This window comes from Saccoglossus kowalevskii, chromosome 17 (assembly GCF_978046115.1).
Source record: "Saccoglossus kowalevskii chromosome 17, keSacKowa6.1, whole genome shotgun sequence".
NCBI classification, from domain to species: Eukaryota; Metazoa; Hemichordata; class Enteropneusta; family Harrimaniidae; genus Saccoglossus; species Saccoglossus kowalevskii.
The window spans coordinates 19896852-19911692 of record NC_140657.1 but is presented as its reverse complement, the minus strand read 5'-3'; the positions used below and the strand labels follow the sequence as shown (position 1 = coordinate 19911692).

General features: G+C 35.0%; 2 protein-coding genes across 2 annotated transcripts in view; one reads left to right on the top strand and one right to left on the bottom strand.

Moving 5' to 3' along the window:
- Positions 1–203: 203 nt before the first annotated feature.
- LOC100378164 (queuine tRNA-ribosyltransferase accessory subunit 2-like) lies at positions 204–9813 on the top strand. Its single transcript, XM_002734689.4, has 8 exons — positions 204–426; positions 588–756; positions 1296–1469; positions 2649–2822; positions 5728–5828; positions 6628–6804; positions 7278–7403; positions 8807–9813. Exons 1-8 carry the CDS (start codon positions 224–226, stop codon positions 8907–8909), a joined length of 1227 nt encoding a protein of 408 aa, XP_002734735.1. The 5' UTR covers positions 204–223; the 3' UTR covers positions 8910–9813.
- The window catches only part of LOC100378467 (uncharacterized), a 44119-nt gene continuing 39005 nt past the window's right edge, over positions 9728–14841 (bottom strand). Inside the window, exons 15-16 of the mRNA XM_006816416.3 lie at positions 14615–14689; positions 9728–13093 (exon numbers count right to left, since the gene is read on the bottom strand). Of these exons, the coding sequence (XP_006816479.1) occupies positions 12662–13093; positions 14615–14689 (507 nt within the window). The 3' untranslated portion in view covers positions 9728–12661. The remainder of the gene's footprint in view (positions 13094–14614; positions 14690–14841) is intronic.

Sequence of the window (14841 nt, the reverse complement as noted above, 5' to 3'; positions counted from 1 at the left end):
TTACTTCCGAAAAACTAGGTTTGCAGCGGCAATTTTATATATAATTGTTATAACTGGCTAAACTTGATTTAACTTATAATTTAAAAGTTTTAGTCGCAAGTATTATTGCGTATTTTTTCTATGTTTTTTGTCACCTCTCTGGAGTAAAGATATAACAGTCCACACGAACACCAGAAAGGGTTTCCCACCTCGTTTTCGTTTCAGGGATTCCCTTTGCGCTACAATGAAACTTGTAATCAAGCAGCTTCTTGACGGCAGCTGCCGTTTAGGACAACTTACGGAACTTGGTCGCCATACGGGAAGGGTGATTGATGTACCAGGTTGTCTGATGTACACCCGGGGAGCTTCTGCGCCACATTTGACCCAAGATATGGCGAAAACAATCGACAAACTGCCATTTGGGATACAACTTACATTGCCAACACTGTGAGTAAACGGCTACTAAAATGTGACGAAGTCAAATGTTAATTTAGGGCTTGCTAGTTGTCCGACCACCCATTCAAATATATTTAAAGGACGGTGGTGCGCATGTGCGACATTTGTGTTGATAAACATTGACCCCCCCCCCCCCTATATGCTTTTTTCAGAGCTGAGAACCACGAAGTAATAGAGGATTACAAATTAGGCATTGGCTCATTTACAAGTCAGCAGGATTCTCTACTATTTTTATCTGTACAAGACCCAGGCACTACAATACCATCAGGATATAATGAAAAACAGTTCGTATCAATATGGACAACAGGGGGTAGGATGAGGGTAAGGGTAATATTTTCTAAAATACACCACCATAAAGACATAATACAATACTATAATGACATTCTGAAGACATGATACACCGCCATCATGACATGATACATTACTATGAAGATATAATATACCATATAATATGATAATATGATATATCACCATGTAGACATGATACACCATCATAAAAACATGATACACCATGATGATGATATGATGTACCACCATGAAGAAAAAATACACAGTCATGAAGACATGATACAACGAAATAAAAACATGATACACCATCATTAAAGCATGATACACCACCATGATGACATGATATATTACCATGGCGATATAATACACCACCCTGAAGACAAGATACACCACCATGAAGACATGAGACACTTTATGAAGACTTAATGCATCATCATGTAAACATTATAGACCATTATAAAGACATGTTAGACCACACTGAATACATGATATAATACAATGTACATGATACAGCCTGGCAGTATTAAACAAAACATTTCAATATTTCTTATACATTATTTTTTTTCACTTAGTTGTCAACAGCGACATTCACTACAATGCTGAAGAATATGAAACCAGATTGGTTTGAATGTCTATATGATGGAGATGTTGTTCCTGGAACAGCATCCAAGAAACGAATTAGGAAATCTGTTGACAGAACTTTGCAGTACCTGGATGACTGTTTAGAAGTCCAACAGAATTCACCAGTAAGTCGTGATGGTTGTCAGGAACGTACCGGGTATGTGGGGGTTTAGTGCTGCTGTAGTATTGCATTATGATATCAAGTTGTAGCCATGAAATTAAGGTTGATCAAGCGCATTCGATCAAATAAATAGAAGAAAAAAATTTATCACAATTTTTTGTTTCAAAAGTTTCACATAATTGTGGATTTGTCTTTGCATGTTTTTTTCCCATTAAGAAATAATTTTTTGAAAGGAAAACTGCCTGAAAAAAATGCTAACATTTACATTTTCTGAACAATTGTCATAGGAATCCCTGTCAAAACATTATTTAATAAAAAATAGTGTTTTTCAGAATTTTCTAATAACAACCGTAAGTCCCCATTATGATTTGTTTACCATATGTACAAGATTTTCTATATTGTAAGAACTTTTTATCATAGTAATCATTGGTAAATAGCCCCAAAATCACCATTTTCTCTTGTGCCTTGTGCAAAAAAAACTCAACCAGCAGATAAACATTGTATGAGTAAGTAAGTACAGTTGGCTGTTTATGCACAGGGACTTCATTGAATGGAAAGAAGCACCTTCCCAGCCAGTCCAATCTTTTTTTTGGGGGGGGGGGAATTTGAGCGGGACTGATTTCAAATAAAAACAGTTGTGTTTATGAATTATATGTATTCATAAAATTATGTTTATCAGTATAAACAAATCTGATTAAAATCCAATGAATAATTTTTTTTCAATTTTTATATTTTTTTATTGCTGTTTTTGTTTACATGCTGTTATTAAGTTTTTAAGCTCAAGACCAGGATATGATACTGTAAAAGGGTTAATTATTCACTGGGTTTTAATTTTGCTTATTTCGCTAACTGGAAAATGTGCTAAATTAAAACCCAGAGAATATGTAAAATTTAGTATAGAACACATTATCTATATTATCTAAACTAAACAGTGAATTTAAAACTCAGTGAAAATTAGTCATTTTACAGTATATAAAAAACTTAATAACAGCAAGTAAATCGAAAAACATATTCATAACTAAATGAAAATAACAATACAAAAATGTAAAAAAAAAGTGGAGCCTATAACTACATCAGATTGTAGTATAAACATACCTTACCTGACAAGGTGTAGTATTTTATAGTATGTAAATTTGGTGATTTACTGATGACTGAATCCATATCTTGTACTTCACTATATCAGGAATTAAAAAATATTGAAGTATTCGGTGTGATAGAAGGGGGTGACAGCCATGATGAGAGAATCAGATCAGCAAAAGAAACCGCTAAACGTCCACTCTCAGGGTTTGTTTTGGATGGTTTCCAAAGTGATGCCTTAGCAACAGATGTCAAGCAGAATTTGATGATGTCTGTTTTGGTGAGTGAATTATTTAATGCAGTACGTGATTCTATTTCATAGCATATCAGCTGTTGTATGTGTTGGCAAAAACACTAAACATTGCAGGTGAATGTCTATCAGTCATAGCTAATGACAAAAAGGCACATGTGACAATTCCATTTTGGAACTCAATGCCACAGTGTCACACAGAATCTGACAGTTACCCGGTAATTTTAACCTACTCTTGAAAAATGGGCATTAAAAGATTAACCCAGTATTGTTTAGCTCAGAGTTAAATGGCTGGTTTTGATCCAAGTTCCATGATAAACACAGAGATATATGTATGAACAAGAATTAAGCATTAAAATATGCTATCTACATGCTGTAAATGCAAATGTCATCAACTCAAATCAAAATTGACTAAAAAATTAACCAGCAAGCAAGCAGCATGGGAAGTTATATACCGTAGTGTTGCAAAAAATGAGATTGTTGATTTCAATTTCAAGTGTTTTGAACCTAATGATATAGACAAGTTCAAAACAACAAGTTTGAAACACAATAGCTGCAGGACACATTAGTGGTGTTCACGTTACACGAAGTACGGGCTAAGATTTAAGCTGATTTAGGCTTATCTAGCAAATTTGCGTTTCGGCTAGACCCAATTGCGTCCACGCACAGGGAGGGACAGTCGTTAGCACGGGCTAAGGGGCGCCGTCAGTTGGTGACCTTTGGCAAGCCGCTATTTGTGAACGAAAAATGGATGACACGCGCGAGGTTCTATTTCTGCTGCTGACATGTTTCGTTCTAATTTGAAGCGACGTGCACAGGAACGCGAGAGAAGACGGACCCAACTTATTTGGATGCATAGAAACAGTATACAACGGCGTAACAGAATACAGAGTTTTATTAATGCATGTCGTAGACAGCGAACCAAATTTATTTTGTCTATGATTGATGCTGCTGTACGCTCTACTACAGCGACCCGATCAGTGTGGAAGCGTGTACACTGAGCTCGGTTACCATTTTGGAAATGAGAAAGTTGGATATATTTGATCACGTTCATAATGTTCACACCCAAAGGTCGCTGCAGAGGGCGCTTAGCCCTGGGCTAAGCGTTCGCGCACACTTCGTTAGCCCGTGCTAAGGGTCTAGACCGCGTCTTAAATTCGGATCAGATTTACCCCGTACTTAGCGTTCCTTAGCCCGTGCTAAGCGTTCACGCACGTTTGTTTAGCACGGGCTAAGGAATTTGACCTCTTAGCCCGTGCTAAGGAGCTGTGCGTGAACGCAACTATTGATTTAGAAAGGTTTCAGTAACCATGGAAATTAAATACAATTCCATAAGCGGTCAGAACAAGCGGTCAGAGTAAACCTTGTACATTTTGTTGTAGATATTACAAGGCGATATTTATATTCCAACATTGATCAACCAAAATTAAACTGTGAAAAATAAACAATTAAAACTGTACTGCTCAATTCCCGATTCCCGAATTACTGTCAGACGCGATGTAATTCTATTTGGGCATCCGTAACCTACTTAGCAGCAGGCGAGAACGGGACAAAAATATAAAAATTCAAAAGACATCGCTAGACATCCTGGATGAAGTCAGCGGCATATTTGAACCATTTTTTTAAAGATAGCGGGGTGAGTGTGGGTGGGTACAAACAAGGACAGCTAGAAGAACTATTTAAGACAGCTTAGAAAGGTGACTGATTATTGAAATAGAGATGGTATATGTGTGTTTTGCTTAGTAAATATTACCGTGACATAGTTTTTCAACTCCCAAAATACCCACAAAAAATATGAAAATATTACACTATAGCCAAAGATAATTTGCATGCTCGCTATTCTTGCTTAGGCAAAATAGGAAGATAGCAGTTTTATTGCAGGGGAATTTCTACATGGGGAGTTGGAAACATTGATGTTTGGTGCACTGTGACTTGCGCGTTTGGAACATTCAAAATCTGTCCTACCTCCCGGTTTGTTTGGTTTGATCCCAGGTCACGCGATATGAAACCAACACAATAAATATTGCTTGCTGAAATCCATAATGAATAGAAAGAAGCAGCCTATCGGCTGAGATAGCTCCGCTGTTAGCAATACACATTTCAATTAAAGAACTGGAGATATCATTAGAAAATAAACAATATGTATAGTATCAAAGCAACCGGTTTTCAACAAGAAGGCAAAAATATCACTTTTTACCATAAATTACAAAAATATTCATCAGAATTAGAGAATTGAAGATATCATCATGAAATGAACAAATCTGAGAGAGGTCCACATGTATTACCTATATAAGTAATATCAAAGCAATTGGACTTGTGGTTTTTAACAAGAAGTCAAAAATATCACTTTTTACCAAAAATGACAAAAATATTCACCAAAATTAGATAATTAAAGATATCATTACAAAATGGACAAATCTGAGAGAGGTCCACATGTAGTACCTATATATATAATATCAAAGCAATTTGACTTGCGGTTTTTAACAAGAAGTCGAAAATATCACTTTTTACAAAAAATGACAAAAATATTCACCAAAAATAGAGAATTGAAGATATCATCATGAAATGAACAAATCTAAGAGAAAGGTACATATACACTAAGTATCAAAGCATTCAGGTTTGTAGTTTTCAAGAAGAAGTCGAAAAAGTAAAATATTGACATGACAATGTCGACAGTGGAGTTAAAAACAGTGTCAGCAGACAATCTGTTAATCTATCTGATTATTATATTTCATATTGAATCAGCTTTCACTCCACTGCTGGCTGATTGTTAGTGTTACTGTTGTCAAAACCACACTAAGGCTAAACTTAAATGCAATTCCACAAATGTATTTGGTTCATAATAAACTACCGGTATAGTAAACCCACAGTTTTGCTGCATGTCCCTGGTTTGCATGAGAGCAAGCTCATAACAGTTTTACTATGTTAATTTCAGAAAGAGTTACCCGAAGATAAACCCCGGCTGATTCACGGATGTGGTAGACCAGATCAAGTCATGCAGGCTGTGGAGTTAGGAATTGACGTCTTTGATTCTGCGTATCCTCTCTATGTTAACCAGCCACTAGTCATTTCAAAGTATATTTTTCATTGGTGGTGTTATTATCTTTATTGTCTTTTTTTTTTCAATCTGGTCTCAGTCTTTTATGCAGAAATGCATTGTTTGAAAAAAAAAAGTATTAATATTAAACAGTAAAACAGGGAATGAATGAGAAAAATATCAAGGACCTGACTTCGACAGACTGACAAGTTCACTTCACATTATGGATGTTGTGGGTTTGATCCTGCAAGTCAAATATTCTCCCAACCATATAAACCAGATTAAAGCATGTCTAGATCACTGGACAAATGGGAATATGTTTCAAAGACAATCTGTTTCTGTCATTAGTGTCAGCCTATTATATATAAGCCTTGAATTGCTCTACTTGAGTAGCGCATTGTAAGAACGAGTTAGGCTAGATCTAAAAAAATAACTTGCTTTGCGGAATTCAGCTTGTACAATTCCCGAAATATTTGTGGGATAAGGTTCTGATCAAATTGGTCGTTGGTGGCGCTATTGCATGATACGGAAATACAAGGTCTAAAGTTTATGTTTGGATACATTTTCCTATCTGGTTTTATTCTCTGCTTTTTAAGAATTTATATTTGTCCCATCAGACATAGAGTAATTTAGAAGCAAAAAACAAAAAAAACTTTTCTTCAATTTTGCTTGCAGTACAAATTATTGCGGGGGGGGGGGGTAGTGTAAAGATAGGTTAATTAATAATATAAATAAACTCATTTAACAAATGTCGAAATAAACACCATTTTACATTTTTTCTTTAATATCCATGTTCAGATTTCCATACTCGGTAACTGAGAGCGGATGTGCATTAGTCTTTCCTTTCAGCTACAATCATCAAAGTAATGTTGACAGTGCTGTTTTAGAGCAATCCACGGACCAAGAAAAATCTAATTATGTAAACGACAATAAAGCTGGCATATCAAGATATGAAATCAATCTGACAAATGAAAGGTAAACCAATCTAGTCTATTGAGGGCGCTGTGTATTAGTGAAGACCAATCGATCTCTGGCTTACAAGAATTGTAGTTTGAGGGCAGTAGACATTAGTTATAATTCAGTTCATTTTCATTTCAACATTGATCGACCAAGGTTAAAGCGCGACAGTCGTCACGTTCGAATTTCATGTAAATAAACAATGTATTTTACACATGTTGTATACGTCGCTATGAGTCCCATATCGAACAGGACGCGGCACGGCGACTGACGCCCTTTAAGCTGAAATTGGAGAATTATTATAACTGTGAAAAAGGACCAAATTATAATGTATTACTCAATTGTGAGGTAAAAATGAAGACATATCCGATTTAATATTTCACACAAGTATATTTGGGGAAGGAAAGTGGAACCAGCACAGTAAACATTGCCTTCTGAGAGTCGTAGTGAATAGAGACAATGTGTTCATCTATCTGATTATTATATTTCAGTTACAAGTCTGATTTCACTCCACTGCTGGCTGACTGTAAGTGTTACAGTTGTCAAAACCACACCAAGGCTTACATCAATCACCTGTTGGTTACGAAAGAATTGCTAGCCAGGGTACTGCTCATGATGTAAGTACTGAGTTCTGTTAAAAAGGGGGGGGGGGGTAATCATGTGCTGCTTGAATCACTATTAGAAGGCAATGATTCTAATATAGTGTGTATGAATTGCATGGGACTATGAAGATTGATGAAATCTTCTAATTTGGGAAAATTTTTCTAACAACATTTTGATAGTTTGCATGTTGTACTATCAATAATCAGTTTTAATACTGAAAAAAAATATCACATGGCAAGATTTGATTTTTCTCATGGCCAGTTTTTCACAGAACAACTGCACCATTCTGTGCATAACTGAATGCATTCTTCAAGGCTGAATTTGAATGTATTGAAATGAACTTGTTAAAAGTTTGCTTGGGAAATTTCTCGGTCCACTTTATTTTTCTTATCATGTTATGGTTTTGTTTCACTTCTATCATTTTGTAATATATCTAGTTGATATTTGCTCACATGGCAATCTTTTTATTCATGTTGCAGTAAATTTTACTCTCGGCCAAAATTTTGACTTAAAAAAAAGTTCTGGGTCACTAACTTATTTTTCTGTTGGAAATGCTGGTATAATGGTTCATGAGTAGGTGCCTATGCTAAACTGTTGGTCAGAATAAACTGATTTGCATATACATGTATCATCATGTGAAGTAACAAACAAAACTTATTTCAGCTTTAAGGATCCGTGTAGACGCTCAGTAACACAAAAAGATGGTCTTCACGCAGCACACGGTTGAATTTCATGTGAACAGACAATGTTTTTTACATACTGTAAAATCTGTATTTGAAGCCTCATCTCTAATATAAGTCACACCCGTTCTTATTGAACAATTGAGAACCAAACATTCACAATTCCTCATATATGTAGATGCGCTAATAGAAGCCACACCCTCTGTTGCATTGTACCATTTTAATAGAAGTCGCAGCTTTTAATACAGATGTTACAGTACATTGTGTGATGCGATGCCACGTGACAACTACCGCTCTACAAATCCTGTCGGCCATTATTGTTACATTATTGTAGTTTTATACCTTTGTTAGCTATTGCTACAAAATGCCATGAAAAGCTGTTTGTTTAATAGGAAAATGCTTGCTGACGTTTTCCTTATTGTATGACATTTGCGTGTGCCCCAAGTGTTTTTCGAAGAGGTTACTTACCAACATAAGAAAATTGACAGGATTCAAAAATGTTTTGTGCTTTTGAACACACCCCCAAGCCACTAATACTTAGCTCTGCCTCTGATAAACTAGTGGTACACCAGTGACAGTCAAGTGTTTCTATGTCTTACCTACAAGCCATTTCAGGGTTTCTGTGGCGATGTATGAAACTTATTGTATAGCGCCCTCTGCAGTCAGGAATATGAAAATGATACCTGACTATCATAGATTGAATAAATGGATCAATTTAATTTTTTTTTTTTTTGCAGACACAATTTTCATCACTACTTTGAGTTCTTTGAAACCATTAGACAGTCGATACGAGACGACAAATTCCAACAATTGAAGAAAATTATTATGGATAGCACATGAAGTTCCACATTATAAATTAAATATGGTGGCCGTAACACGTTTGAAATCGCCATTTGTGAATCTTTTCATACATCTTGTTTATCTAGCTATTCGTACTTGTATCAGTATAACCAAAGATGTTTTTCACACACACAGGAATAAAATCCGATATTCAATGCTATTCAGTTCAAAAAACTGTACACAGCGAGTCAAACCTCACCCACAGGGTTAAATATAAAATAAAAATATCAGGTTCAGTGTGCCCTCTAACAGCAGTATCTGTATTTATGTAGAGATCTAAAAGTTGAGTCAGATTGTTGACTTTTCTGGGGAGGTACGTTTTTAAAAAATGTATGCAACTATATTGGCGACTTGACAGGAGCAGACAAATGGTGTGCCCCCAGATTTTTTTTGTTATTATGCCTATTTTGTTCATAAAATGTGAATTTCGTTTTATCGAATTCCATAACAAAATGATTTTTAAGATCCCGACATCAATATACAAATTTCTGAAAGTAAGTTAGAACTAGAACTCACTGCGATTTGTTATAAATTATATAGGGCACACTGATTTTTTGTACCCATGAAAATTATAAGTTTTGAAATTTGGTTGAACCATTGACACATATGGTTGTCTGGGGCAACTGCCAATTTCAACCCCCAAGAATCATCTTGTAGAGAAACAGTCAATTTACAAGACTCTGCCTGATTGGCTACCCAACCCTAACACATAACAGTCTGACCAATCAGAGAGCAGCTTGCTAATTGACAATTCTACCTTGTATAGATACTTTGACTTAACTGGAGAAGCCAGCGTGATACAAATAATGACAACACAATTTTTATAACATGCATTTTACTAAAGTAAAGACAATTATCACATGATATGTAAAATAATTTTACAATAAATTCATATTTCCACTGATGGACTGATACATTGCTTCAAATAATCACACTGAAATGAGTTGTCAAAGTGTAAAATACTAAGAAAAATTCTCACTTGTGTCCATAAAAACTCCTCTATGTTGCTATAGCATTGTGCATCCTACTAGTATAAATTCATCAGAGATTACCTACAAATACTCAGCCAATTAGAGATTATCTATGATTACTCAGCCAATCAAAGCTTACATGTATCTGTGATTACCTACAAATACTCAGCCAATTAGAGATTATCTATGATTACTCAGCCAATCAAAGCTTACATGTATCTGTGATTACCGGTACTCAGCCAATCAGAGATTATTTATGATTACCCAACCAATCAGAGATAATGCCTCAACCAATTGAAAAAAATCCAACTTGAAAACATGGTCAGGTGTAGAGACATTGAAAACAAAACAAAATATTCTGTGCAGATATGCCCACATATACACCGACTAACAGGCAATGTAGCCCACTAGCTAAAAATACAATATTAATCACAATAATTAGTTGCTAGCAGTATCCCATCAGAATGAACTATATACTCTAAATAAGGAAATATAGCATCACACAGACAATGTCTTTTTTGTTCATTAGCAGTAATCACAAACAAAACAAAATATAGACTAATTATTACTCAATGATTGTTTCAAATCTAAAACATCACCCATTAATCATGGACAGAGAATGAAATATTGTTACGAATAATGAAGGCAAAAGCATAAACATGAATATACATACAAGTTTTAAATTCTCTGGGGAAAAAAAAAACACCACGAAAAAAGGGTGTGTCATTCGATGTACTGTATATAATACAAAAAAGCGATAAGATATAGAGCCATATCTATTGGAATAAAAACAAGCATAGCAGTTTAGTTATTGAGACTTCTTATCAAGAACACTTCCGGAGATTATATTTCATATTGAAAAACTAGAATATTTATTCCTTTTATTAAAAGCATCGTCACTTTTGTCTTGACACAAATGTATTAAGTTTTAAACAACCCACTTCACGTACAGTATGTTTTAGATGAATAAGGCCAGAGACAAATACACTGAGCAGTGGGTCCACTCCAGTATGATGGATATATTTTCTGAAAGCTAAGTTATAGCTATAGTGACAATTTGTCACATTAATGTTGTACACTTTTGCCATAAACACTGCCCTCTAGTGACAGAGCGCTTTTGTGATGACAAAATCATGCAGCAGAATAGAAGTGACATTGGAAATGTGGATCATCTGCTTTTAAAGCGCGAGAGTCGTCACCTGCGCGGGAATTGAGTCCCAAGTGACGATAACAACACACGCTAAAAACCCAAAGGCTCACAGGTAGATGATTGTTTGTAAACAACCATGCGCAGACTCCCCCGCTTTAATATATTGATTGATTGATTCGCTGTAACGCTAGCGAGATATGCTGATTGACGTATTTTCAAGCTTTTGGATACAACCATATAACGTAGGTGTAATTTCAACACAGTTTAACACCATCACATGCTGCAATGAGGTCAAGTTTCTACGACGATGTTCACCGGGTGAATCAGTAGTCTCGCTGTATTCAAGCTAAAACACTGTATGTGCCTTAGAGAATTTAAACCTTCATACAATATATATCTGTTATATTCACAGTTTCTGTGTACAGATGTGAAATAAAAATGAATAACAAAGAATGAATTAACCACAGGGGATTTTAAAAAAATTATTGCTACACAAGGCTTCAGAGAAGTAGTAATGGTATAGATACAACAAAGGGTGGATGATTTTAAGGGCACACTAATGCCACTTAAACAAGAAATAGTGTTTTATCGTCCAGAAAATTTCTAAAATTTTCTAGCATAAAAAGTATTAATAGTTTTGAAATAAATGCTTGTAAAATGCCAATCATACAATATAGACCCCTAACGGGATTATCAATGTTATTCACCTCTAAACAAGTCAATATCAAACCCAAGTGCACAATTTATGCAAATATACATTGATACATAATATCAATTAATAGTTATTATATCTTACGTCAATAGACTCAGCTAATGAAAATGACTCAGAATAATTTTTTTTTTAGTTTGTAAAATGAAACTATGACAATACATGTCAATATGCTGACAATTAAAGGAACGCCAACTCTGATTACGTACATGATCAGGCCACCATGCCAGGTCATATTTTTGGTTTAACCAATGAAATCGATGATGACACAGCCACCAAATAATGAAGAATTAAAAAAAAATGATTATACAAATATTGTCAAAAAACTCATTGGAGTGTGAAATTACCGATTTTTTTTCAAATTAAATTTTTGTAAAAAATCAAAGTAGTAATACATATATACCATATATTTTAAATGAATTACAAATATGTTTGGGAGGAGCAAACAAGGATATATTCGACCACAGTGATTCAATTGACCTTTTAACTCAAAAACATTTAATCAGACCGTTTCTCGTTTTCAAAAAATGGGCAGCGAGGCAATTTTTAATTTTCGGTAAAATATTTGACAGTGCACAAAGTTTGCAAGTTTAATCAATTTTTTGCACAGTGGCAAAATAGGTGAAAAAAATAGACTTGATAGACACATTGGCAAGAAACGTTTTTGTTTTTTTTGTTAGGCCTAATCATAAACATAACATGACATAAACAAATTATAAAACAAAGTACGGTAGTATAACTATATACCATCTCTGTGCGGGTTAACAATACACTTGTGATGGATGAATTAGTAGTAGTAATAACCTTGTTTGCTCTGTCACATCAGAAAACAGCTCCCTGATTGGCTCTAAAATCCAACAGTTTCAACTCTCTAGCCAATCAGGTTATTGGAGTCATCATTCTTATTAGTTTTCTTATTATATTACTGTTGTTTATAACTCTGATACAAGTCATTCCAGGGGTCTTCAACAACATTTGACGGCAAAGTTGTCATCCAAGCATAGTTAGGATCTTTGATGGCTGATGGTGGTGGTGGTGCCGGACATGGTGAAACATACCTACCAACCCTCTGCGGATAATAGTATGGAGCACCAGGTACTGGGTTGCCATGTTGTTGTGGTGGTGGTGGTGGTGGTGGTGGTGGTACTTGTCTGCCATTACCCACAAAATAGTTGGGCTGGACCACTTCAGTACGGGGGTGGTAGTCAGCGTATTGAGGGGCTACTCGTATACCATATGCCTGGGCTTCCTGATAAACCAACTGTTCCGCAAACTGGTGATCGTTTTGTTGTTGCTGTAAGCGCACGTTAGCGGGCAGGCACTGCTCAGGTTTAAGTTCATTGGCATCATTGACCTGTTAATTACAGACACAAACAAAATCAAGATTCATCATTTTTAATTTACTATTATCATCTATGAATTTCTGCCTAATTTAGTCACTAGCTTGTAGACTCGATCAAAATGGTTTAATGACATCAGGGTCCATAGCACCAAGAGCCAAATGATTTACAAGACTTTTCTGGATCTTTTCCCAAACTTTCTTGCATTTTTTCCCCTCCAAGACATTTTGACCCTTAATTCAGGCCAACTTCATCACCAAAGCTCATCAAAGTTCTGAGGATATGGTAGTTCCCTGGAGAAAACGGGCCTTTATAAAATGAATTAATAACTATGAAGAAATTTAAAGACTTTTCAAAGATTTTTTTATTTTTCCTATAATTTAAAGACAACTCGAAGACTTTCCAGACCTCAAAAAATCCAAAGACTTTCAAAAGAATTTCCCAACGCTATGGACCCTGGACATGCACTGTCACTGTCTTGTCCATACTAACCCTTTGGGCTAATTCACTTGTACCGCAACAGGCGGCTGTCGCATAAGTGCCTAACTACCGATGATTTATACACTGATATCCAAGTATCTAAACTACATCTTGGTCAAAAACAGCCACATCTAGCTACCAATCTGGTTATACCCGTAGCAGGATACAATGGTTTTATCAAATCAAGTTGTTATTGTGTTCAATCTGACATCAAAAATACAGAAGCATTTTATTTACTATGCTGCAAAATCATTTGAAATAAATCTTGCACTTGAAATGATACAACTACATTGGTCATATTTCTACCTGTTACATTTAAAAATCAAGAATGTCTAGTTATCTGTGGTCATAAAATATATAAATGCAACACGTTCCTGTTTACCTATTAACTTATCCACCTTTCCATAAATGAGCCGAATAAATGAAACTTTTGCAGGACTTCACAAGCAATACAGCAATTTGGGATCAATTTCAACAAGATTTGAGTTTCTGATTTGTCCAATCACAACACATGTTTTGCAAGCTGTCTACAATGGAAACCATGTGACAAATCTGACCAAACCAATAACTTAATGACCAGACAGTGATTCAAAAGTAAAATTTAGACAAAATAAAAACTGAAAAGTAATTAATCACTAATAGTACAAAATATCACATCATAGTTAATGATATTTAGTAGATAATATTCATTAATCGTAGTCCTAAGTAACTAGTAACATAACTATTAAAACTAGTTGTTTCTAATAGTTACTAAATATTATCTACTATATATCATATTTATCGGTTTGAGCTGTGTTTATTTATTAACTACTTTTACAATATCATAGTTAATGTTGGAAGTTCCCCCCTTTTGCTATCTTCCATGTACTGTGTATATTAAAAGTGCCCGCACTTATTTACATGACAGAAGTGAATTCAAAATTCAGTTTACAGCCAATGAAATTTGTTATCTTATGTATGCTCCAAATAGAGCAAATTCAGTACACGCTTTGATGTTATGTTTTGTTAGGTCATTTGTAACTTGAACTGGGAAACTTGAATAGATTGGTACTTACAGATGGTCTACCCTCCATTTCATCTTGCTGAAGCCATGTTGCTATGGCAACATCATCCACAGTTTCATCGGATTTCTTTAAAGAAAAAAACACAAAAAAAAGAAATTCAACTAAGGCATCAAATGTAAACAAAAATAAGATTCTATAGACAAGCAAAGCCAGGCAATCAAATTTAAAATGAACAGATTTACAGGATATACAATATCAAACGTTTTATGCAGAAACCC

What these genes read in the sequence shown, in the direction of transcription:
- LOC100378164 (XM_002734689.4), top strand. Translation starts at nt 224, where the DNA reads ATGAAACTTGTAATCAAGCAGCTTCTTGACGGCAGCTGCCGTTTAGGA. An exon ending in AAGTCCAACAGAATTCACCA is followed by an intron (nt 1,470 to 2,648) that starts GTAAGTCGTGAT and finishes TCACTATATCAG; the next exon opens with GAATTAAAAAATATTGAAGT. An exon ending in ATTTGATGATGTCTGTTTTG is followed by an intron (nt 2,823 to 5,727) that starts GTGAGTGAATTA and finishes TGTTAATTTCAG; the next exon opens with AAAGAGTTACCCGAAGATAA.